This window comes from Canis lupus, chromosome 10 (assembly GCF_048164855.1).
Source record: "Canis lupus baileyi chromosome 10, mCanLup2.hap1, whole genome shotgun sequence".
Lineage (NCBI taxonomy): Eukaryota > Metazoa > Chordata > Mammalia > Carnivora > Canidae > Canis > Canis lupus.
Window position 1 is genome coordinate 5,945,035 of NC_132847.1, and position 22,665 is coordinate 5,967,699.

At 42.1% G+C, this 22,665-nt stretch overlaps 1 protein-coding gene and 1 long non-coding RNA gene across 4 annotated transcripts in view; both read right to left on the minus strand.

The window, feature by feature from the left end:
- CCDC112 (coiled-coil domain containing 112) overlaps positions 1-22,665 on the minus strand; it is a 45,310-nt gene that overhangs the window by 21,989 nt on the left and 656 nt on the right. The window contains exon 1 of one of the 3 annotated variants that reach the window (XM_072840598.1): positions 6,053-6,281. The exons of 1 other annotated variant lie outside the window; for it this stretch is intronic. In XM_072840598.1, the coding sequence (XP_072696699.1) occupies positions 6,053-6,175 (123 nt within the window). In that variant the 5' untranslated portion in view covers positions 6,176-6,281. Of the gene's footprint in view, positions 1-6,052; positions 6,282-22,665 lie in introns of those variants that run through there. One more of the 3 variants, XM_072840596.1, reaches the window with a different exon arrangement.
- On the minus strand, positions 7,442-8,191 carry LOC140641168 (uncharacterized). The gene is made up of 2 exons (XR_012037672.1): positions 7,995-8,191; positions 7,442-7,628 (listed from the first exon to the last, which is right to left on the minus strand). It is a non-coding gene; the product is annotated as an uncharacterized lncRNA (long non-coding RNA).

The following is a 22,665-nucleotide window of genomic DNA, read 5'->3' on the forward strand; positions in this document are numbered from 1 at the left end:
TTTACTCTATTAATAAGTTCTATTATTGATTGATTGATTTTCATATGCTGAACTAACCTGTATGTCTGGTACAAATCCCAGCTGATCATGGTATGAATCCTTTTCATATATTGTTAGATTTGAGTTACTAATATTTTATTGGGGAATTTGCATCTGTATTCATAAGAAATACTAGTCTGTTATTTTCTTTCTTGTGATCTTTGTCTGATTGTGGTATCAGGGTGATAATAACCAGTCTCACAGAATGAATTGAAAAAATCCCCTCCTCTAGTTTCTGAAACAATTTTGGTACAAACAAAAAACTACATTTATACTGACTTCTATATTTACCTCCCCATTTACTTTACCAGTACTTTTCATTGATATTCTTCTCATGTGGATCTGAATTTCTATGTCTTTTCATTCACTTTGAAAGATTTGCTTTAATACTTCTTGTAGGGCATATATACTGGCATATATGTTAGTGTTTGGGAATGTCTTAATTTCTTCATTTTTAGAGAATAATTTGGGTGGACACAGAATTCTTCGTTAACAGTTCTTTACTTTTAGTACTTTAACTAAATCATTCCACTGCCTTCTGGAATCCAAGGTTTCTGACAAGAAGTCAGCTGTTAATCTTATTAAAGATTTCTTGTATATGACAAGTTCCTTCTCTTGGTGCTTTCAAGATTTTTTTTTTTTTTGTCTTCGTCTTTCAACAGTTTGATTATGATGTGTCCAGGTATGAACTCTGAGTTTACTTGGAGTTTATCAAGCATTAACAATATGTAGATTAATATTTTTCATCAAATTTGGGAAGTTTTCAGGGTACCTGGGTGGCTCAGTTGATTAAGCCTCCAACTCTAGATCTCAGCTCAGGTCTTGATCTCAGGGTCATGAGTTCAAGGCCCATGTTGGGCTCCACACTGCATGTGAAGCCTACTTAAAAAAAAAAATTGGGGAAGTTTTTCAGCAATAATTTCTTATAATCTCCTGCCCCTTCTGATTTCTCTCTCCTCTCCTTCTGAGATTCTCAGTATATATGATCTTCATGGTGTCTCACAGGACTCTGAGACTCTGTTCATTTTTCTTTTTTTCATTTCTGTTCCTCAGTCTGGATAATCTGAATTGGCCTATTTTCAAGTTTCTGACTCTTTCTTCTGCTAGCTGAAGTTGGATGTTGAGCCCCTTTAGGGAACATGTCATTTGAGTTCTTGTACTTTTTAACTCCAGAATTTCTATTTAATTTTTTACAATTTTAATCTCTTTATAGGTATTTTTAATTTAGTGAGACATCATCCTCATGCTCTTTTAGTTCTGTAGCCATGGTTTCCTTTAGTTTTTTTTGAATGAATTTAAAACAGCTTATTTAAAGTCTTTGTCTATTATTTCCAACACCTAGTCTTCCTTAAGACAGTTTCTTTATCCTGCTTAAAAAAAAAAAAAAATCTTGTGTTTTTTTTTGGTTTTTGCATAGCTCATATTTTTTTTGTTAAAAACTTGATATTTAAAAATATAATTTGGTTAATCTATTATATTAACATAATTATATTATATTATAAATATAATAATTATATTAAAAATATAATTTGCCTCAAAATGAGATTCTCTTCCAACCCCAAGCTTTGTTGTTGTTGCTGTTTAGTCAACTTCCTGAACTAATTCTGTGAAAACTATATTCTTTGTGTGGCACTGAAATCTCTGCCTGGTTAGCTCAGTTGTCATCTTATGGTTGACTGGTCAGAGGTTTTCCTAGATGCTGAGAACCAATACGTCTTCCAGCCTTTGCTAAGGAGGTCTGCACGCATACCAGGGTACACCTTCGACACTTAGGCAGGCTGTTTACAAGTCAAACTCAGCCTTCACTCATCACTTGCACAGAGCTTCAAGGTCAGCCAAGGATGAAGGCTTAGGGCTTTCTCAGGTCTTCCCCAGTGTAGTGTTTTCCTAATGCTACTGTAACAACTTACCACAAATAAGTTTAACACAACCTTGCTGGCTTAAACAACATAAATTTAATATCTCACATTTCTGGAGCCCTAGGTGTTGGCAGGTTTGTGTTCCTTCTGGAGACTTCAGGGAAGAATCTACTTCCATACTTTTTTTCAGCTCTTAAAAGCCGCCCTCATCCTTGCCTCATGCACCTTCCTCACATCGTTGCACCCTCTTCCTTCCATTGTCACATCTCCTACCACTGGCTCTGATCCCTCTGCCTCCCTCTTAAAAGGACCTTTGTGAATACATTAGGCTTACACAGATAAGCCAAGATAATCTCTCCATTTTAAGATCTCTAATTAAATCACATCTGCAAAGTCCCTTTTACCATGTAAGGTCACAGAGCCACAGGTACTGGGGATTAGAATGTGAATATCCTGGGGGGAGGGATGCATTATTCAGCCTACCACACCTAAACACAGACATAACCCTACACATGTGTGTGATCTTCTAGAGGAAATTCCTTGTAAGTAATAAGGTAAAGTCAGAGAAGAAATGTAGTTATTACTAAAGGACTACTCCAAGCAGCCAAGGGCCATAACATCTAGGCCATCAGAGGGAAGTTTACTTAAGAAAAAAACAGAACAGGACACAGCCCTATCCTAGTTTAAAGCAGGGACACACGCTAGTGTGATGCTGTTATAGATACCTTTTAAAACTCATAATTCAACTATTAAAATGATTAAGAGGGAAATGGTATTTGAGAGGAAGGTAAGGATTTGTGGTCTTCAGACTTGTAAAACAATGGTGAGGGGGATTATCAATAAACATATAAATATGAGAAAGGATAAACAGGGTGCGTTATTACTTTTCATTATGGGTAAGAAATTTATAAGGTTCCATACACTAAGGAGGTTGTAGAATAAAATACAATACAAAATGTTTCTAAAACTTCGAAGGGAATTTCTCCAAAATAATGCGAAGGAACTGTTATAGACTAATTTATGTCTTCCCCCTCAATTCATATATTGAAGCCCTAACCCCCTTTGTGACTATACTTGGAAATAGGGCCTTTGAGGAGGTAATTAAAGCTAAATGAGATCATAAGGGTGAGGCCCCACCCAAATAGGACTAGTGTCCATATAAGAAGAGGAAGAGGGGTGCCTGGGTGGCTCAGTTGGTTAAGTGCATGCCTTTGGCTCAGGTCATATCCCAAGGTTCTGGGATTGAGCCTCATGCTGGGCTCCCTGCTCGGTGGGGAGCCTGCTTCTCCCTCTCCCTCTGCTGCTCCTCTTGCTTGTACTCTCTCTGTCAAATAAATAAATAAAACCTTAAAAAAAAAAAGAAGAAGAAGAGAAAGAGACACTGGTGATCTCTCTCTCTCTCTGTGCACAGTAGAAAGGCCATGTGAAGACACTTAAGCTATCTACATGCCAAGGAGAGAGCTCACACCACAAAGCAATCCTAGCATCACCCTAACCTTGGACTATTCTAGCCTTCCAAACTGTGAGGAAATTAACTTGTGTTGTTTAGCCACCTAGTCTGTGATACTTTGTTAGTATGCCCTAACAAACTAATACAGGAATTTTAGCTATTTTAGTGAACATTTCTTACACCATGAAGTGGTCATCAGGAAAAATCTCTCCTCAAAAAACATTAGTTGGTTTCACTATAAGAGTCAGTGGGAATATTCATGCATTTAATCATATGACAAATACTCAAGTTCAGTGGTAAGCTGAGAATTTGAGTGTGTAGGTGTGTGTGGTATATGAGGGAAGTGCAAAGATGGATTATACCTAGCTAAAATCCTCAAAAACCTCACAATATGGTACAGCAGTGGTTCTAATTTCTTTTTTAAAGCCCAAACACCCTTGAAAGATTGTTACTGCTGTCATCATCAACTACGAGGCTCTTCCTTCCCTAAAATGATGAAAGCATATAAAGCAGGGTGTCTCAACCTTAACACTCCTGACATTTTGGGCTAGATAATTTTTTTGTTGGGGGACTATCTTTTGACTTCTACCCACCAGATGCTAGTGGCACACACAACCCAACCCCACTCCAGTTGTGACAACCAAAAATGTCTCCAGACATTGCTAAATGTCAGAAATAGATAAAATATTTCAAACAGCTCCACAGGTGATTTTGATCCAACCCCTGGAAAGGCAAACATCACCAGAAAGGAGTGATAAAAAGGCCCATTAATGACATTATCAGGCAAAACATGATGACAGTATTTAGAGAACAAATCAGTTTGAACTAGAGTAAGCCAGAAAGGTTTCATGGAAAAAGCCAGCAAGCTGGCTAAACCCCTGGGATCATACATTAAATAAAATGTTAAAAATTATTTTTAAAGTACTTAATGCATTATTATATTTTACTTTTTTCCCCCTAGGACATCTGGGCCAGAGGTAGATTAATAGAATTACAGGGGGATGCTGTGAAACATTTGGCTGAGGTGGAATTTCCTGAGCTAATAATTCAAATCAAGATAGAAAATCGCTATATTCTCTTAGAAGAAGAAAAAGAGAGAACCTATCCTCACTTCACAAAAGCCTTCCTTCAAGTCTGGATTGATCCTCAAATACTCAGTGAGTGCCTACTATGATTCAGGACTAAAACACAAGAGAAAAAGGAAAATATGTAACATGTAGCCTACTGGTAATAAGTGCCATGGAGCAAAACAAAACCAGAAGAGGGAATAGGGTGTGATGAGTAAGGGGATTCAGTTTGGGTAAGTCATGAAAAGAAGCACTGAGGGACACCTAGGTGGCTTGGCGGTTGAGCGTCTAGATGCTTTTGGCTCAGGGTGTGATCCCAGGGTCTGGTGATCGAGTCCCGCATCAGGCTTCCTGCATGAAGACTGCTTCTCCCTCTGCCTAAGTCTCTCCCTCTCTCTCTGTGTCTCTCATGAGTAAATAAATAAAATTTTAAAAAAAGAAAAGAATCACTGAGCTGATGGCACTTGAACAAAGTTACATGAAAGAAACAGAGCTAGGGGTGCCTGGGTGGCTCAGTGGTTGACCATTATCTGCCTTTGGCTCAGATCATGATCCCGGGGTCCTGGGATCAAGTCCCACATGGGGCTCCCTGCTCAGCAGAGAGGGGAACTTTTCCCTCTGCCTATGTCTCTGCCTCTCTGTGTGTCTCTCATGAATAAATAGAAGAAGTTTTTTTTTTTTTAAAAAAGAAGAAAACAGAGCTAGCCACAGAATCAAGAGGGAAGAGGGAATCGCAATGACAAAGGTCCTAAGGTAGGAGAGTGCTAGGCATGCCTGAGGGACAAGCAGAAGGCTCTGCAGACCGTGGTAAGGACATCGGCTTTTACTATGAGGGCTCTGAGCTGAAGAGTGTCATTACTGGACTGAACTGCCCCGGCTGTTGAGGATACTTTAAGAAGGCAAGAATGTTAGAACAGAAACCAATTCAGAAAGTATTTCAGCCAGGGAGAAATGATGGTGTGGACAAGGGCAGCGGCACTGGAGATGTGAAGAGTGAGTGGGATTTCTGACTTACTCTGCAGGTAGGACACGGGGGGCTGCCCACGCTCTGGGTGTGGGCTGCGGGACAACGAGAGCAGTGGAGGTCTCTGGCGGAAGCAACTGGACCCAGCCGTCCCTGAGGATCCTCTGGTCCCCGGCGCGGAGACCGAGGTCCTAGGCAGATACGAGACCACCCCGTGTTTAGCTCTTCTTGTGCTCCTCGCTCAGACACAATAACGGAGCAGCCACCAACGACCGGGCACCGTGCAGGGCCCCGCGGACGTGGGGACCAGAAGGCACGGAGTCGCCAAGACGTTAGGTTCTCATCACGGGGCTGGGGGCGGCGGAGCCAGGGTTCCACCCAGACTTTGCCTCGATGCCAAAGCCACATGGCCGTGGCTCTGAAAAAGCAGTTGCACGCACAAGCCCACAGAGCGCGACGCCCGGCGTGGGCCCGGCCGCGGCCAGGGGAGGCTCCCAGCGCCCGCGCCCCCGCCCCCGCCCCCGCCCCCGCCCCCGGAGGCGCTGCGGCGGACACCAGCTCGGCGGGGGCCCGACCCCGTCCCGGCCCCGTCCCGGCCCCGGCGCCCGCAGCGCCCGCAGCGCCCACAGCCCCGCCCCCCCGCGGGAACGGCTTCCGGCCCTCCGCGGGTTACCTGTTGCGGCACCTGCGCGGCTCCCACGCCGCTCCCGGGGGCCGCGCCCGCGCCCGCCCCCGCCACAGCTCCCGCCACCGCCGTGGCCGCCGCCGCCACCACGACCGTCGTCAGGGCCGCCATCTTTCCTCGCCCGGCCGCTCGGGCTGCAGCGGCCACGCGGGCCACGGGGTCCGGGCCGCGGGAGCTCCTGGTCCTGCAGACGTTCCCTGCGCGGCGGAGCCCCACGGGACGCAGAGCTCGGCGGGGCCACGGCGCGGGGCGGGGCCGAGGGGCCGAGGGGCCGAGGGGCGGGGCCGGGATGCGGGGCGGGGCCGAGGGGCGGGGCCGATGGGCGGGGCCGGGGGCGGGGCCGGGGGCGGGGCCGGGGGCGGGGCCGAGGGGCCGAGGGGCCGGGGGCGGGGCCGAGGGGCCGAGGCCAGGGCAGGGCAGGTCGGAGATGGAGGGTGGAGCCGAGTCGTCGAGCTGGGCCGCGGCTCAGGACCCGGCGGGAGCTGGGGGCGTTGCTGGGCGCGGCCGACTGGGAAGCAGGCGGGAGTGCAAGGAGGGCCGGAGGGATAGGGCGCGGGCGGGGGACAGGGCGGGGCTCCGAGGGGATGCTGAGCCGGGCGGGAGCGCGGGTTGGGGCCGGGCGCGGGGCGGGGCGGGGCGCGGGGCGGGGCGCGGGGCGGGGCCGGGCGCGGGGCGGGGCCGACGCCGGAGCGGCGCCGAGACGTGCGGCGGGGCGGAGGGCAGGGTGGGGCCGAGTCGTGGGCGGGACAGGGGCGCGGGGGCACCGCGGGCCAAGTGCAGGGCGGCCGGGGGAATCTGGCCGGGCTCTGCCGGGGCTGATTCAGGGCAAGGCGGGAGCGCGGGCGGGTCGGCTTGTGAGGCGGGGCCTGAGTGTAGAACGGGTTGGGAGCGGGGCCAAGGTGTGGGGCGGGTCGGAGCGCGGGACCGGGCAGGACCTGGGAGCAGCGTGGGGCGGGGCCGGAGAGCGTGCGGGGAGGAACCTGGGTGCCGGCAGGGCGCGGCCGGGGGACGGAACGGGGCGGGGGCGGGGCGGGGGGCAGGGGCGGGGCGGAGTACGAGCAGAGGCGGGGCCGGGAGGAACCTGGGTGCCGGCAGGGCGCGGCCCGGGAACAGGAGGGGCGGGGCAGGGGCGGGGCGGGGCGGGGCGATCGGCCAGAACCTTAGCGCTGCTGCGGGTGCGTGTCAACTTTCCCAAAAGCTTCACTACTGGTATTCAGCAAAATCTTTCTAAATCCCTCCTTTACCTCCAGTCCCCTACTCACCTTTTACTGCCACATTTATTTGTGTTATATATAGATATAGCTCTGTCTATAGTTACATATTTTACCTAATAGGACTGCTTTCTAGGTTTCTACTAAGTGCTGGTGAAACAGAGTCTCACTGTAAAAGCATTTATTTATGAGTTTGAACAATTAACTGTATTTTACACTTTCCAAGAAACGAAGCAGGACATGCCCCGCACTGTCAGACGCCAGAGGCAGAAATGCCACACTTGGTCAATAAGAAGGGACATTTCAAAGACACTGTGTAGGGGAGTTGGAAAAAATCCATAGATGGATGACTCCTGCAATTAAGACACAGACAACCAGTGGCAGTTTGCCGGGTTCCTGGGCTCACCACCGCCTTTTCCTCCTCTAAAGAAATGGATTCATCCATTCATCCCTTCACTCATTCAATCAATATCCAGCTCCTGCTAGGGGCCAGGCCCTGTTCTAGGCCTTTAGAATTCATTGTACAATTAGACACATGTATGCACATGGGGGCACACCCACACACTTATACGAGGTTCCTTCTCTCTAACTTTTAGGGAATTTAAACAAGTAAACAAATAGGGTATTTACTGAGCATTTACTTTGTGCTCACACTGTTCTAAGTAACCCAGTGAAGTAGGTATCACTATTATCTCCTTTTCACAAATAAGGATACAAACCTCAGCAGCCTGACTCCAGAGATCATCCTGGTAGAGAAGTTCAACAGGCAAGTGGATGAATGTCTCTGGAGCCTGGAGAGAGATTGGAGCTTAAGATGTGACTTTGGTCTTCATCTGCATGTAGAAAATATTTTATTTTATTTTGTTTTATTTTTAAGTATTTATTTATTTGAGGGGAAGAGGGGCAAAGAGAAAGAGAATCTGCACCAGACTCCCCATCCTATGTGGGGCTTGATACCATAAACCCAAGATCATGACCCCAGCCAAAATCCAGAGTCAGATGCTCAACCAATTGAGCCACCCAGGCACCCCTGCATGTAGAAAATATTTTAAATAACTCTGAATGAGCTCACACAGGAGGATAAATTGAAGTCTAAGAACTGAGTCCTAGGGCCTTCCAACATAGGTGACCACGGACAGGAAGAAGAGGAGGGAGACTCAGAAGGAGAGGTCTGAGAGAAGGGAGGAAAACCAAAGGTCTGTGGAAGAAAAAAGTGTTTTGAAGAGGGAATGATGCACTTTGTGGTCTTCTGCCCAGAAGCTTGAGTGAGAGGAAAACAGAGAAATGATGGTTGGATTTGACAACAGGGAGGCCATGGCCACCCCAAGAAGAGCAGCGCCAGTGGGATGGTGAGGACAAAGCCTCACTGAGACGGTTGAGGGAATATTGAACATGAGGAATAGAAATAGAAATAACAGATGTTTTGATGAATTTGTGATACAGGGGATCAGACAAATGAGGTGGTCTCTGGAAGATGTGCGACCAGAGAAGATGTGTGATCTTTGCTGTGTTGTGTTCCAAGGTGAGGACTACTAGAGAGTGCTTGTGCCCTGGAGTCCAGGACAGAAGTGGAAAGGTCTGTCTTTGATATGAGTATAGGCTCTTCCCGACTGGACGGTTACAGTGCAAGCTGATTGGTAGATGTGGTGAGAGAAGATGGCTTCCTCTCCTCCCTTCGTTAAGTAGGAGGAAGTAGGCAGCTTGGGTGTGTTGTGAAGGTAAAACCTCTCTAATTTAGATATGCACATTTTGTCCAAAATGAGATCTGTTGCTATAGCACCCCCTGAGCTCCTGTAACTGTTAGTCTGGAAAAATCTGGCAGCTTCAGGGGCAGTCAATCAACAGCTTCATTTCAGTGGTCTCTGCAAGGGGCAACACTGGAACGGATAATCCACGGGAATATACACACTGCAAGTAAGATGCCTACTGTTTAAGGCTTTCAATGATTTATTAAGATGGAAAATTCTGGGAAGTGATTAAGAATCTCACAAACAGAAAATGAGAGCAGACCTTTGCAATGAGATTAGGCAGCTGCCAGGCCCCTTTCAGTGATGAGAGCTACAAAATACTATAGTTTCATTTGTACTATACAGTTTCATTTCTTACATTTTGTACCAGTTCTAATTGAACATCAGAGATTTGTTTTTCCTTCACCTCCTTTGTATTTGCATTTCTTTTCTCTTACACTGAAAATCTATGTTCCTTACATTACCAACATATTACTTATTTGCATTTTCTTGCAACAATTGCATACTCTTAAATTACAGTTGTAGCATTTCCACAAACAGTAAACCTACTGAGAGAAATTTAAGATCATTTTACATTCTTTTTGTCCTTCAACTCTGTCCTACACTATATATCCCATCAGAATATTTATTGTGTTTGACGGTTTTGTGAAATCTGTCTTCTCTCTGTGGTTATGGAGTCAATTTGTATACAGTTGGGTTCTTTCGATAGTATTTGTGTTCAGTTTCAGTCTTTTTTTTTTTTTTCTTTCTGGTTTACTTTTTTAGAAAGATGTAAAACATGTGTAACATATATAAAGTCAAATGAGACAACAAGGTCTATTTAAAGAAGTCTTGCTAACACATTCTCTCCATGCCATTTCAAATTATCCTCTGTGTGTAACAATTTTTATCAATTTCTGGCTCATCTTTTATGTTTCATTTCACAAAAATGAGTTTATATATGGTTATATACATAGTATATATATACTAACATATATCTTCTGTATATGTATATATACATATAACATACATATGTATGTATATAAGGTATATGCAAGTATATGTATAACCTTGTATATATATTCTTTTTAAAAATTTATTTGAGAAGGCGTGTGCACACAAGTGGGAGGAGGGGTAGTTTATACATAGTCATATATACAGTCATGTATACTTATCTTGTATAAGTACTATATACTATATCATATAAGTACTAGATACTATATCATATCTTGTATATATAAGATGTATGTAAGTATATGTATAGCCTTATATATATTCTTTTTTAAATTTTTTTATTTGTAAAGATTTTTATTTATTTATTCATGAGACACACACACACACACACAGGAAGAGAGAGAGAAGCAGAGACACAGGCAGAGGGAGAAGCAGGCTCCATGCAGGGAGCCCGACGTGGGACTCGATCCCGGGTCTCCAGGATCATGCCGCAGGCTGAAGGCGGCGCTAAACTGCTGGGCCACTGGGGCTGCCCTATATATTCTTTTTAAAATTTATTTGAGAGACAGCTCCTACTCTCCGCCGCAACCCCTCGCCCGGCCCGGTTCGCTGCGGGTGTGGAACACGGTGCTGCCCGGGTTCACAGCGGAAGGCGTAGGAACTGTGTACAGCTTGATAACGCTTAATTAAAAAAGGGACTTTGACCAGGGAAAAAAAATTTTAAAAAAATAAATAAATAAATAAATAAAATTTATTTGAGAGAAAGCACCCATACATGTGCACACGTGAGTGGGGGAAGCGACAGAGGCAGATAATCTTCAAGCCAACTTCCTGCCAATTGCAGAACCTGATGTGGGGCTCAATCCCACAACCCATGAGATCATGACCTGAGCTGAAACAGAGTCAGGTGCTCAACCAACTGAGCTACCCAGGTGCCCCTATATGTATTTTTATTTTTATTTTTATTTTTATTTTTATTTTTTTCTCACAAAAATATGTAGCATATTATATTAGTGTCTTGGGGCTGCCATGACAAAGTCACAAACTGAGGGGTTTGTAACAATAGCAATTTATTCCCTCACAGTTCAGGAGGCCAGAAGTACCTTCTTGGGGCTCAAAGTGGGTATTGGTCCCATGGCTCATTCCTAGCTTCTGACGGTCACCAGCCACCTGCAGTGTTCCTTGGCTTTTAGAAGCATGACTTCAACATCTGCTTCCATCTTTGCATGGGGTTCCCCCCCTCCACGTGATGTCTGTGTACAAATTTTCCTTTGCTTATAAGGATACCTGGCATTGGATTAGGTTCCATCCTAATCCAGTAAGACCTTACCTTAACTTGACTCAACTGCAAAGGTCATATTTCCAAATAAGTTCACATTCGTAGGTACTTGGTGTTAGGATGTCAGCATCTCTTTGAAAGACACAACTCAACTCATATATAATTCCCTACACCTTACATTTTTCACCTAATCATATCTCCTGGAACTTACTTGGTTCACAGAAATCTTCCTCATTTCTTTTTTTAATGCAGGCATCATGTTCCATTATCTTATTTTTTAATTTTTTATTAAAGATTTTATTTATTTATTTGAGAGAGAGGGAGAATACACACATGGGGAAGGGCAGAGGGAGAAGTAGACTCCCACCAAGCAGGGAGCCCAACTCTGGGTTTGATCACAGACCCCGAGATCATGACCTGAGGCCAAAAGCAGATGTCTAACTGACTGAGCCACCCAGACACCTACCTTTCCATTGTTTTATTCAACCGTCATCTATTGATAGATGTATGGGTTATCTCCAATCTTTTGGTGTTACAAGCAATGATTCATAAGTATTTCATTTCAGGGCAGTGTATCTTTAGTGGAATTGCTAAGTCAAAGCAAACAATGCAGTTAGGTATCGCTAAATTCCCTTCAAGGAGTTGTATTATTTTGCACCCTCACTAGCAAAGCCTGAGGGTGCCCATTTCTTTGCCGCTTGCCATCACAGGATTTCTTCAACTTATTTGGATTTTTGACAGTCTGAATAAGTGGAAAATGGTATCTCTCAGTAATTTTAATATGCCTTTCTCTTATGAGTGAAGGTCAGCCTTTTTTCACAAGTGGAAGGACATTATTGACTTTCCTTTTCTTTGAACTCTCTATTCACATTCTCTCCCCATTGGTATTTGGGCTTCTTTCCATTTTAAAGAGCTCTTTAATAATTAGGTGAATCTGATATAATTTTGTGATATAAATTGTAAATATTTTCTTCTAGGTTTTTAATTTGTTTTGTGATTGTTTTTGCTTTGAAAAAGTTATTTTTATCCTTATGTAGTTAAATTTGTCAATATTTTAGAATTGTCTTTGATGCTTCTGGATTTATAATCATAGTTGGAAAGGCTTTTCTCACTCAAGTTTGCAAAGAAATGAATTCTTGTGTGGTTTTACTATTTACAGGTAGATATCTGTATTATTTGGATTTCATCTTGATATCCGGTATGAGATATGCATCAAATTTTGCTTTTCCCCCAAATGGCTATCTAATTATGCCAACAACATTTATTAAAAACAGTATATTCTCAACACTGATTTTAGGTGTCACTTAACTTTTCATATAAAATTGTTCTATTCTGAATTTGCTTTTTTTTTCAATATTTATTTATTTATGTGTGTGTGTGTGAGAGAGAGAGAGAGAGAGAGAGAGAGAGCAGGCATGAACGGAGGGAGAGGGAGAAGGAGAGAATTTTCAACAGACTTCCCACTGAGAGCAGAGCCTGATGCAGGGCTCAATCTCAGGACCCCAAGATTATGACTTGAGTCAAAATCAAAAGTTGGACATTTAACCAAATGAGCCACCCAGTTGCTCCTATTCTGAATTTTCTATTCTATCCTTCTGTGTGTCTATTTATGTACCAATGAATATACACTTTTAAAATTACAGAGTTTTTATAAAATGTTTTAATATCTTATAGGTCTAGTTCCTCTCATTGTTTATTTTTTCCAGGGTTTTCTTACCTTTTCCTATTCAATTGTTCATAAGAAACTTAGAATTAAATAATCTATTTTGAGGGAAAATAACTCTAGATATTTATTGGAATCACATTAAATTTACTTATTAACTTGGGAAGAATTAACACACGTATGACATAAAGTTATCCTATCCATGGACAAGGCATGCCTTTACATTTATTCATGTCTACCTTTTCATCTTTGATGAGTAAACATTTTCCTTTAAGTTTATTCATAAGATTTTATGCAACTGTAAGTGTGATTTCCCCTTCCTTCATATCCTTTCACTAGGTATTCTTTGAGTATATGAAGATAATAGATTTTTGTTAGTTTTTTAATTGTGTTTTAATCAGTTATCCTAATTTTGGTATTATCTTTAGAATGATTCTCTTAGGGTTTCAATTTATGCTATTATAGTATCTGCCAATAGAGATCATGTTATGTCCTCCCTTCCAATTCTCACGCCTATATTCCAACTAGAAAGAAGAAAGAAGACTCCAAGTTTGGGTTTCCCTGAAATCAGATCATGAGTCAAGGACTTGGGTAGAGGAGGAGGCTTGTTTCAGAGGTGGTCCCAAGAAGACAAGTGAGGGAACGGAGGGAAAGCCAATAAAGAGGCTATAGTGGTTATTGCTGTGGACAGATGGACTCATTCTACCTACGGACCTCCTAAGGAAACTGACAGAACATTTCTCAGAACTGCTCCACCAAGGGATGGGGAATCTTAATATCTATCCAACAAATCCCAAAACTCCTTGGTTGAAGACTTCTCTGGGGCCATTAAGCTCCAGCATTTACAGGCTGCCACACACAATAACTAAACAATCTCCCGGAGAAAGCCATTAAGCCAAGAAGCAGAGGCCTGGGCAGAAGTGGGCAGCTCTCTGTGAAGATAGGTTAACTCAGAGATGGGACACCTACAATGTTTGCTACAGAGGCAAAGAGCAAAAGAAGCTTGACAGCAAATCTGTTCCTTTTTAAGAAGCTCTCCTAAGAGCTCTATGGTGTGCCTTCCATTTATATATCATTGACTATAATTGAGTCACATGACCACCCCTATTTGCAAAGCATCCTAAAAGGGTATTTATCTGGGTTGCTATGAGCTGATACTTGCTAGCACTGCCTGTTCTAACAGCCTGACTAGCTTTTTAAATTACTCTTATATTACCTCGTTCAGTCTTTACATGCAAATGTATTTTTCCTCTAGATCTATTTATTACTAAAAAAAAAAAGACCAAATTATTTTAGTAATAATAGCATTAGTAAATAGTAAAACGAATAGTTTATTTTACAGTCAATTTTGCCCCACATCATTGTATTCCCTCCCAATCCATACTTAGGTTTTTTAATTCTTGATCTTAGACTGAGAGAAATAAATTGAAGTCTCCTGGTGCTAGTGTTTCTCTGTCTTTTTCTTCCTTTAGCTCTTGTGGTCCTTCCTGTGGATGTCAATGCCATGTGACTTAGTGTATACACATTTATAATTTTTAGATCTTCACTGTGGATTCCACCTGTTACTGTTGTAAAGCACCCTTCCTGTTTAATGATTTTTGCCCTGAGTTCAATCTTGTCTTCTATTAAGAGCATTATCTGGTGATTCATTTTTATGGGTATTTTTTTTGCCAGTAGGCCTTTGTCCACCCGCTAATTTCAATATTTTTTCATTTTGTGTAGGCATGTCTCTTGCCTGTAGCCTATAAATTGAACTTCGCTTTGAGACAATATGTGAGCCAAGTTACAGTCTTATATTTCTGGTCTTCACTGCCATTTTTTGGGAGAAAAAGAAACCAACTCAATATTTACTGTCACCAATTCTTGACTTTCTATTTGCCTTTCCTATTCACTTTGATCCAGAAGTATCCAGTAGCAGCATAAGAGCACACAAAGGAGGCAGAGCAAGGGGAGTAAAAAAGGGGAGAGAAGAACATATTTTCCTTTTCCACTCCTGCTTACTGATTCTGGGGCAGGGGATGCAATGAATTGGACAAGAGATGATAGTATTGACTTAGGCAACATTGATTTTTTAACATCAGAAAACATGATTGTTCTAATATCCTAAGAGACCAGACAACATATGGGATCCCCCTAAAGTATTACCTTGGGGCAGACAAGAGAGACGTAGTGGAGGACATTTGAAGAGAAATCAGTGCGGGGAAGAAAGAGGCTATTTTCCAATTATAACTAACCAAGTTCAGCTCAATAAAAAACTAGTTACACGTGTTAGGACTAGGGATTTGCAAGTATATTGGGTTTTTATTTTTTTACGATTTCATTTATTTATGTGAGAGAGAGATAGAGAGCATGAGCTGAAAGAGGGGCAGAGGGAGGGGAGAAGCTGACTCCATGTTGAGTGGTGAGCCAGACATGGGCCTCCATCCCAGGACCTTGAGATCATAACCTGAGCTGAAGGCAGACGCTTAACCAACTGAGCCACCCAGGCACCCACAAGTGTTTTGTTTTAATGAAAATGTTTTGTTTTGCTACTGCCCTAAAGATCCCTACTGAAATTTGAACAGATGGCGAAACGGTTATAAACTATTTCAGAGTCACAGACCGATATGCTAGCAATGGGTAGAATTGCTCCAGAGAGTTAAGTAAAATCAAATATATTCTTATGCTCAGGCACCAGATTTGCTCATTCTAAAAACGCTTCATGGGGCACCTGAGTGGCTCAGTAGGCATCTGCCTTCGGCTCAAGTCATGATCCTGAGGTCCTGGAATTGAGCCCCATGTTGGGCTCCCTGATCAGTGGGGAGTCTGCTTCTCACTCTCCCACTGCCTCTCCCCCTGCTTTTGCTTGCTTTTGCTCTCTCTCTCTCTCAAATAAATAAATAAAATATTTTTTAAAAAGGCTTAATTATTAACAAAATATTTGTATTACTGTTGTAAATACACTAACAAAGGGATGGTTTTAGGGTGCCCTACAGAACCCACCAGCAAAAATTGACAGGGCTGCAAGAAATCAGAAATAAGAAATCAGAAGAGCTAACCAATCCTATTTATACATGAGATGATAACACCTTCCACTATTTTCATTCTCAAATAAAAATAGTTGACCTTTAAATGACTATTTCCATACAAAATGTTCAAGTGGTTTGAACTTGTCTGTATTTCTGGACACTAAAAAGAAACAGTGATATAAAGAGTCCTCAGTCTGGTGGGTTAGGGGAAGGTTGGGGTTCCCTACCAGATACTCTCCAGCACGCTATCAGTTCCTTGGGACGGGCCCAAAAGATTTATTGCTGAATAATCACCATGACAGGAGGTGCAAAATCAGTGAATCTTTGCTTCAGATATGGCTGCAAGGCAGAGTAAGTGCAGGTCTGGAAAACAGTGTGAATACGTATAATCCTTACTTTTGATTGTTGTGTGTCAAACACACTCATTAACTCCATCACTACTCTTTGGTTTAAATAAATAAATTAACGTGGGGAACCTTCGTTAGCAAACTTTTAAAAAGGGATGCCTGGGTGGTTCAGAGATTGAGCATCAGCCTTCAGCTCAGGTCATGATCCCAGGGTTCTGGGATAGAGCCCCACAGTGGGCTCCCTGCAGGGAGCCTGCTTCTCCCTCTGCCTGTCTCTGCCTCTCTCTGTGTGTCTTTCATGAAAAAATAAATAAAATATTTTTTAAAAACTTTTAAAAATAATGTAGCCTGACTATGGCAGAGCCGACCATGAAGCCTGGATCTGACTTTACAATTAATACTTAATTTCCTAAACCATAATAACCTCCAAGTCTAGTTTTTTTCTTTTAAAGATTAGTGGGTTTGTTTTTTTTTTTTTTTTCTGGCAGCCACTAGAAAATAAAGAGGATAATCAATTGTGTTTGAAGGGGTGTTGATTATTCTTCTGTAGGAAGTGCTAGGCTGGCATCCCTCATATCAGCCTCAGGGAAATGAAAAATCTGTGTGGTTGATAGTTTTGTGGCCATACCACTTAGTCTTCAAAGAATTCTTTTCCCTGAGAATTCATTTATTTGAGAGCGAACATGAGCGGGGGTGGGGAAGTGGGAGGAGGGGCACAAGGAGAGGGACAAGCAGACTCCTTGCTGATCAGGGAGCCCAAAATAGGACTGGATCCTAGGATCTCAAGATCATGACCTGAACCCAAGTCAGATGCTTAACCAACTGAGTCACCCAGGCGCCCCCAATAATACTTTCTTTTTTGATACTCATGAAACATTCACAAAAACTGACCATATATTTAGGCCACGAAAACCTCAATAAATGCCAAAAAGAAGAAATAATTCTCTGATCACAAAGCAAATGGAGTGAGAAGACAAAAAGACTCTGTTACGTGAAACTTTAAAATTCTCATAAAACTCTAGAGCCAAAGAGGATATCAAAACTAAAATTCTGGTAACATTACATATTAGTTTCCATAGGATACAGCTAAAGCAATCCTCAGAAGCAAATTCAAAAGTTATATTAATAAATAAAAAAGAATAAAAGTAAATTAATTAACCATCCAACTCAAGAAAATTGGGAAAAATCAATAACCAAAAAAAGGAAAGAAAGAAAAATTAATCAAGAAATGTAAAAGCAGAAAATAATGAAATAAAAAGATGGAGAAATGATCTCCATGAATAAATTTAACCAATTAAGACAGGTAAATTACTAGCTAACCTGATGTGGAATTAAGAAATCACAAATATACGTAATATAAAATGCAAAAGAAAGTAAAAGAATCACAGGAGACTATCTTGTTCAATTATCTGCAAATAAATATGAAAATCCTGATGAAATGAATAATTTTTCTAAGAAAATACAATTTACTAACATTGATAAAAGAAACATCAAAAAAAAAAAAAAAAGAAAAAGAAACATCTAACCATTAGCTATGAAAAACCTAAGAAAAAGGAAAAAAAATTGCTAAAATGGTAGACTCCACAAAAACATCAGGCCCAGAGGACCTCACAGGCTAATCTTAACCAAATCTTAAGAAACAAATGGGTTCTGATGCTTTTTAAACTGTTCCAGAACAGAGACAAAAGGGAACAGCTTCTGAATTTTCACAGTAAAAGTAGCATATAGTTGTTACCCCAAACCAACAGCAATAGCACAAAAAAATACTTATAACAAAAATCTCAATTATGAACATTGATGCAAAAAATCTTCAGCAAAGTTTTAGCAAATAGATTCCTGAAGTACTTTGGAGGAATTAAGAGAAAAATAGATTTATTTCCCTCTTAGGATTGCAAGAACGATTCAACATAATTCACTATGTTAGGAAGTGGTTGAGCATGGCTGGTTGGCTCCCATTCTGCAGACTCTAGAAAGCTCTAGAATCTTCATTTCCTAGGTTCCCTTGCAGCTAGGGTCTTCACTGTAAATTATGTTGGCCAATCAGATGCACTTATGTGAAACTTGGTTTTAGAACTCAATTCAACAGGGAAAGAGGTGGTGCCTGAGGCATCCGTTTTGCTGGAGTTGATTGTAGCAGATTGTAGCAGATATGAAACCGTGAGGCTAACAGTTCTAGCACTGGTTTTGAGATCCAGAGGTGACAGATAAGAAGGTGTGTTTCTGGAGCTGAGAATTCTGGTGGCAACGTCTCATTCCCAGAGCACATTAGGATGGTGTTTTCTGGAAGCTAATAGACAGAAGCATGATTTCCTGACCTTTGTGGAGGTGGCCCCTCTCTTGGTGGGCTGGCTCTGCACTATGGTTCTGAGAGTTATTTCTAGAACCTCCTCCTTCAGCTCCCCACTGATTTACAAGTGTTTGATTCCCTGTAATAAATCCCCTCTGTTTCCTGCAACGGAATGCTGGCTGATAAAACAGATTAAAAGAGAAAAAAGAATTGTAAGATTTTCTCCAGAGATGCTACATTTGATTAGTCATAGTTGATTTTTAAAAAATCTTCTTAAAATAGGAAAGATGGATTTTTTTTTTTTAAAGCCAGCATTATGCCTAATGAAGAAACACTAGAAGCATTCCCCTTAAAATCAACAGCATCAACAGCAAGGGATGCCTGGCTGGCTCAATCAGTAGAGCATGTGACTCTTGATCCTGGGATTCTAAATTCAAGCCCCACGTTGGGTGTGGAGCCTACTTAGAAAAGTAAAATAAATAAATAAATAAAGCTGAAAAGCTGAAAAGATGAGTAATGTTAAAAAAATCAATAGCAAGGCAATTCTATTTACAATCTCCACTATTATTTAGCATAGTTCTGGAGGTTTAACCAATGTGAATAGACAAGAGAAAGACATAGGAAGTATAAACATTGGAAGAGAGGTACATTTATTACTATTTACAGATAACTGTATACCTGGAAAACCCAAGAAACTCAATTATAAATCTATTATAAACTATGAGAACTTATGACATGGAAGGGCACAAAATCAATTGATTTCATCTATACAAACAATAACCAGTTAGCAAATACAATAGTTGTGTATGAGTTATACCTTAGTAGGGAAAGAGAGAAAGAGTGTGATGGAAATAAAGACGCATATTATAGTAGCAAAAAAGAAAATACCTAAAGATAAAATGAAATGTTCAATAAAGACAGTATTTTAAATACTTTTATCTGAAGAAGAGTTGGCTCAGTAGAGAACTCTAGGTAAAAGTAAATTTCTCAGGACACCTGGGTGGCTCAGTGGTTGAGCATCTGCCTTCACCTCAGGTTGTGATCCCGGGGTCCTGGAATCAAATCCCAAATGGGGCTCCCCGCAGGGAGCCTGCTTCTCCCTCTGCCTATGTCTCTGCCTCTCTCTCTGTGTCCTCTCATGAATAAACAGAATCTTAAAAAATAAGTAAATTTCCCTCAGAACATTGAAGATATTGTTCTGTTTTCTATTTTATGCAGTACTACTACTGTATTGAGTATAGTACCAATATCAACCTGATTTTTGTCTGCCTGCACCTAATTTGTTTCTTTAGTTCAGAAGTTTTTTTTTAAGGATTTTATTTTTAAATAATCTCTACACCCAGTGTGGGGCTGGAACTTACAACCCTGAATTCAGGAATCGCAAGCTCCACTGACTGAGCCAGTCAGGCACCCCGAAAGCGCTTTTGAAAAGCAAACACAAAAGCAAATCTTCTAGCTATTGTCAGGGGGAAGGGCTGAAAGCCTGCCAAATCCAGTGACGCACTACTGTTCTCTCCATCACATCTCATACCATACGCCTACTTGCTGTGGATCACACAACGCCAAAATTTTAAGCAAACTTAATCTTTAACCAATGCAAATCAAATGCTTGCATGATTTCCTGCTCAAAGAATTTGAGAACCTCACCTTTCTTAACTATAGAAAACTGCATTTCACTTTTTAACCACCAGATGTCACCTGAGAAACAGTAAGCAAGAGTGATTATTTGCAAAAGAAAAATATTCTCATTTTTTGTGCATGAAAATTAAAATATTCTTGTTAGGATATATCAGCAATATGGGTAGGAAGGTGCAGGCCAGTTGAAACGTGGCAGATAAATAAAAACATTTACACGTATTCAGATTCTCAAATATAGTCGACTGACATTTCACCTCTGAAACAGATTTCAGTTACCCAAATGTTATACTAAATCTAAGAGTTCTTTTTAGTGGAAGTCGTTGGAATAGTTTTTAATGCTACCAATTTCTATATGATATAAAAAACCCAACATTCACCTGCTTATACCAGGTGAACCAAAAGAATAGAGACTGAGTAACTTTGAAGTTCATGAACTAATTCTTACCAACAACCCCATTTCCTCTTCTGTAGTCTATTGTTTTCTTCTGCATGTGACCAGACTCCTTCAATGACCTATAAAACCCTGCATTATCTGACCCTGGCCACCTTTCCTGCTTCCCTCTCTTGCCCTCCTGGCTCTTCCGCTACCTTGGGTTACTCTCAGGTCCACGAATGTGCCAGGATATTAGGCGCTGGGTCTGGAATGAGCCTCCAGCCCTCCCTTTATTTTATTAGTCATGAACCTTCTGGACACAATTTGAATCTCAGCTCTCAAGGAAGCCTTCCTTGGCCACCTTCAGTGCCATTTAGATTTGGATTCCCTCTAATCTGTTCTTCCTTCATAACAGATGTTACCATTTGTTATGATCTATTTGTGTGATGATATGATCTAAAAGGGAACCTCCTCCATGGGGCACCCTTACGTCTCTGCCTCATAGGCCACAGTGGAGTTTAATTAATAGCACTTAATAAATATTTGTTGAAAGGAAGAATTATTGAGTACAGATTACAATGTTTGTGTGCCTCCCCCATTAGAGTACAAGCTCCATGAAGAATGATCTTTGCTCTGTCCACTGTTGCAACCCTATGCCTGATAGGGGCCCACTGTTAGAATCAATATTGCTAAATGGATCCATGAATAAATGAATGAGTATATATGGTTGACAAGAACATTGGTCATCTCTGAGGCCAGTCTCAAGTGAAAGAACTTCTTGGAAGTAGAAATTCAGTCTCTTATCACTGTCATTCACAGACTCAAAAACCAACCAAACGTGTCACCAAACCCTTTCCTAGGGTGTTCTTCCTTCCTAGGGAAATTACAGGGTTTTTTTCACCAGGATGGTGCAATGCAGTATGACTTTTTCAGCTGAGTGGAAGGGTAAAACAGTTCTTTGAGCCAGAGGAGGGCTCAGAAAGGAGATTTTTCCTGGCACTTCCATGACATTGCACAGGGACTCTAATTGGGACTACTCAGTGAGTTATCCCACAAATTGTATTTGTTCATTCAGCAGCTTTTTACTGAATAATCATTAAGTGCCTGTTACACTGCTTGAAGCTGGGGCTACAAAGCCAAATGAGACATGATCCTGGCCCACAACAAGTTTAACCTCTTGGAGAGAATACAGGCCAATAGACCAATCACTAAAGTCCAGTGTAGCCTACATAAATATGCTGCACAGTGTGCTATAGAAATACACAGCTGAGCATTAATTAGGGTTGTGGTTGGGGGTCTTCAGAAGAGCTTCCTTAAGGAGGACACACACCCAAGCTCAGTTTTCAAGGACAAGAAGCATTTTGTTTTAGAGATAAGAGAAGAGGGAGCACAGCTTTTTATTTTTAAGATTTTATTTATTTATTTGACAGAGAGAGAACACAAGCAGAGGGAGCAGCAGAGGGAGAAGGAGAAGCAGGCTCCCTGCTGAGCAGGGAGCCCGATGCAGGGCCCGATCCCAGGACCCCAGGATCACATCCCGAGCCAAAGGCAGCTGTTCAACCAACTGAGCCACCCAGATGCCCCCAAAGCACAGATTTTTAGAAGACAACTTGAAAAAGATTAGAGCTGTGCTGCCAGAAAAACATAAAGCTGTTTCAACCAGAAGCTAGGAGACTCCCGGGGACCCTGAGAGACTTGGCAAGCGAACTCCTCCATCCCCACTCTCCTAATCCAATTTCCCAATGAATAATTCTCTAAATGAGAGACAGGAGAAGTCTTCAACATGAGTGACAGCTCTGACGAACGCTGGTTTATAAATCAGCATGAGCATCTATGACTAGTTTTCTAGGGAAAATAATTGAAGCTGGTCATGGGGACCACGTTGCACCTGCAATAAGCCGCTCTTGTAGCGTGGGCTTTCTGAGAAACCAGAGCCCAAGGGAAAGCTCATGAGCTGCCCCGTTGTAGGGAGATGCAGTCCCAGGGAGGTTAGAGTCAAAAGGGAATGGGTCAGGGGTAAATGTGAGAGGCTGGAGTCAGCCTGTGATTGGTTGCAAGAGGATAATGCTCCTGGGATGTGTTCAGCAAGACCAAAGACAGACCCTCAAGACAGA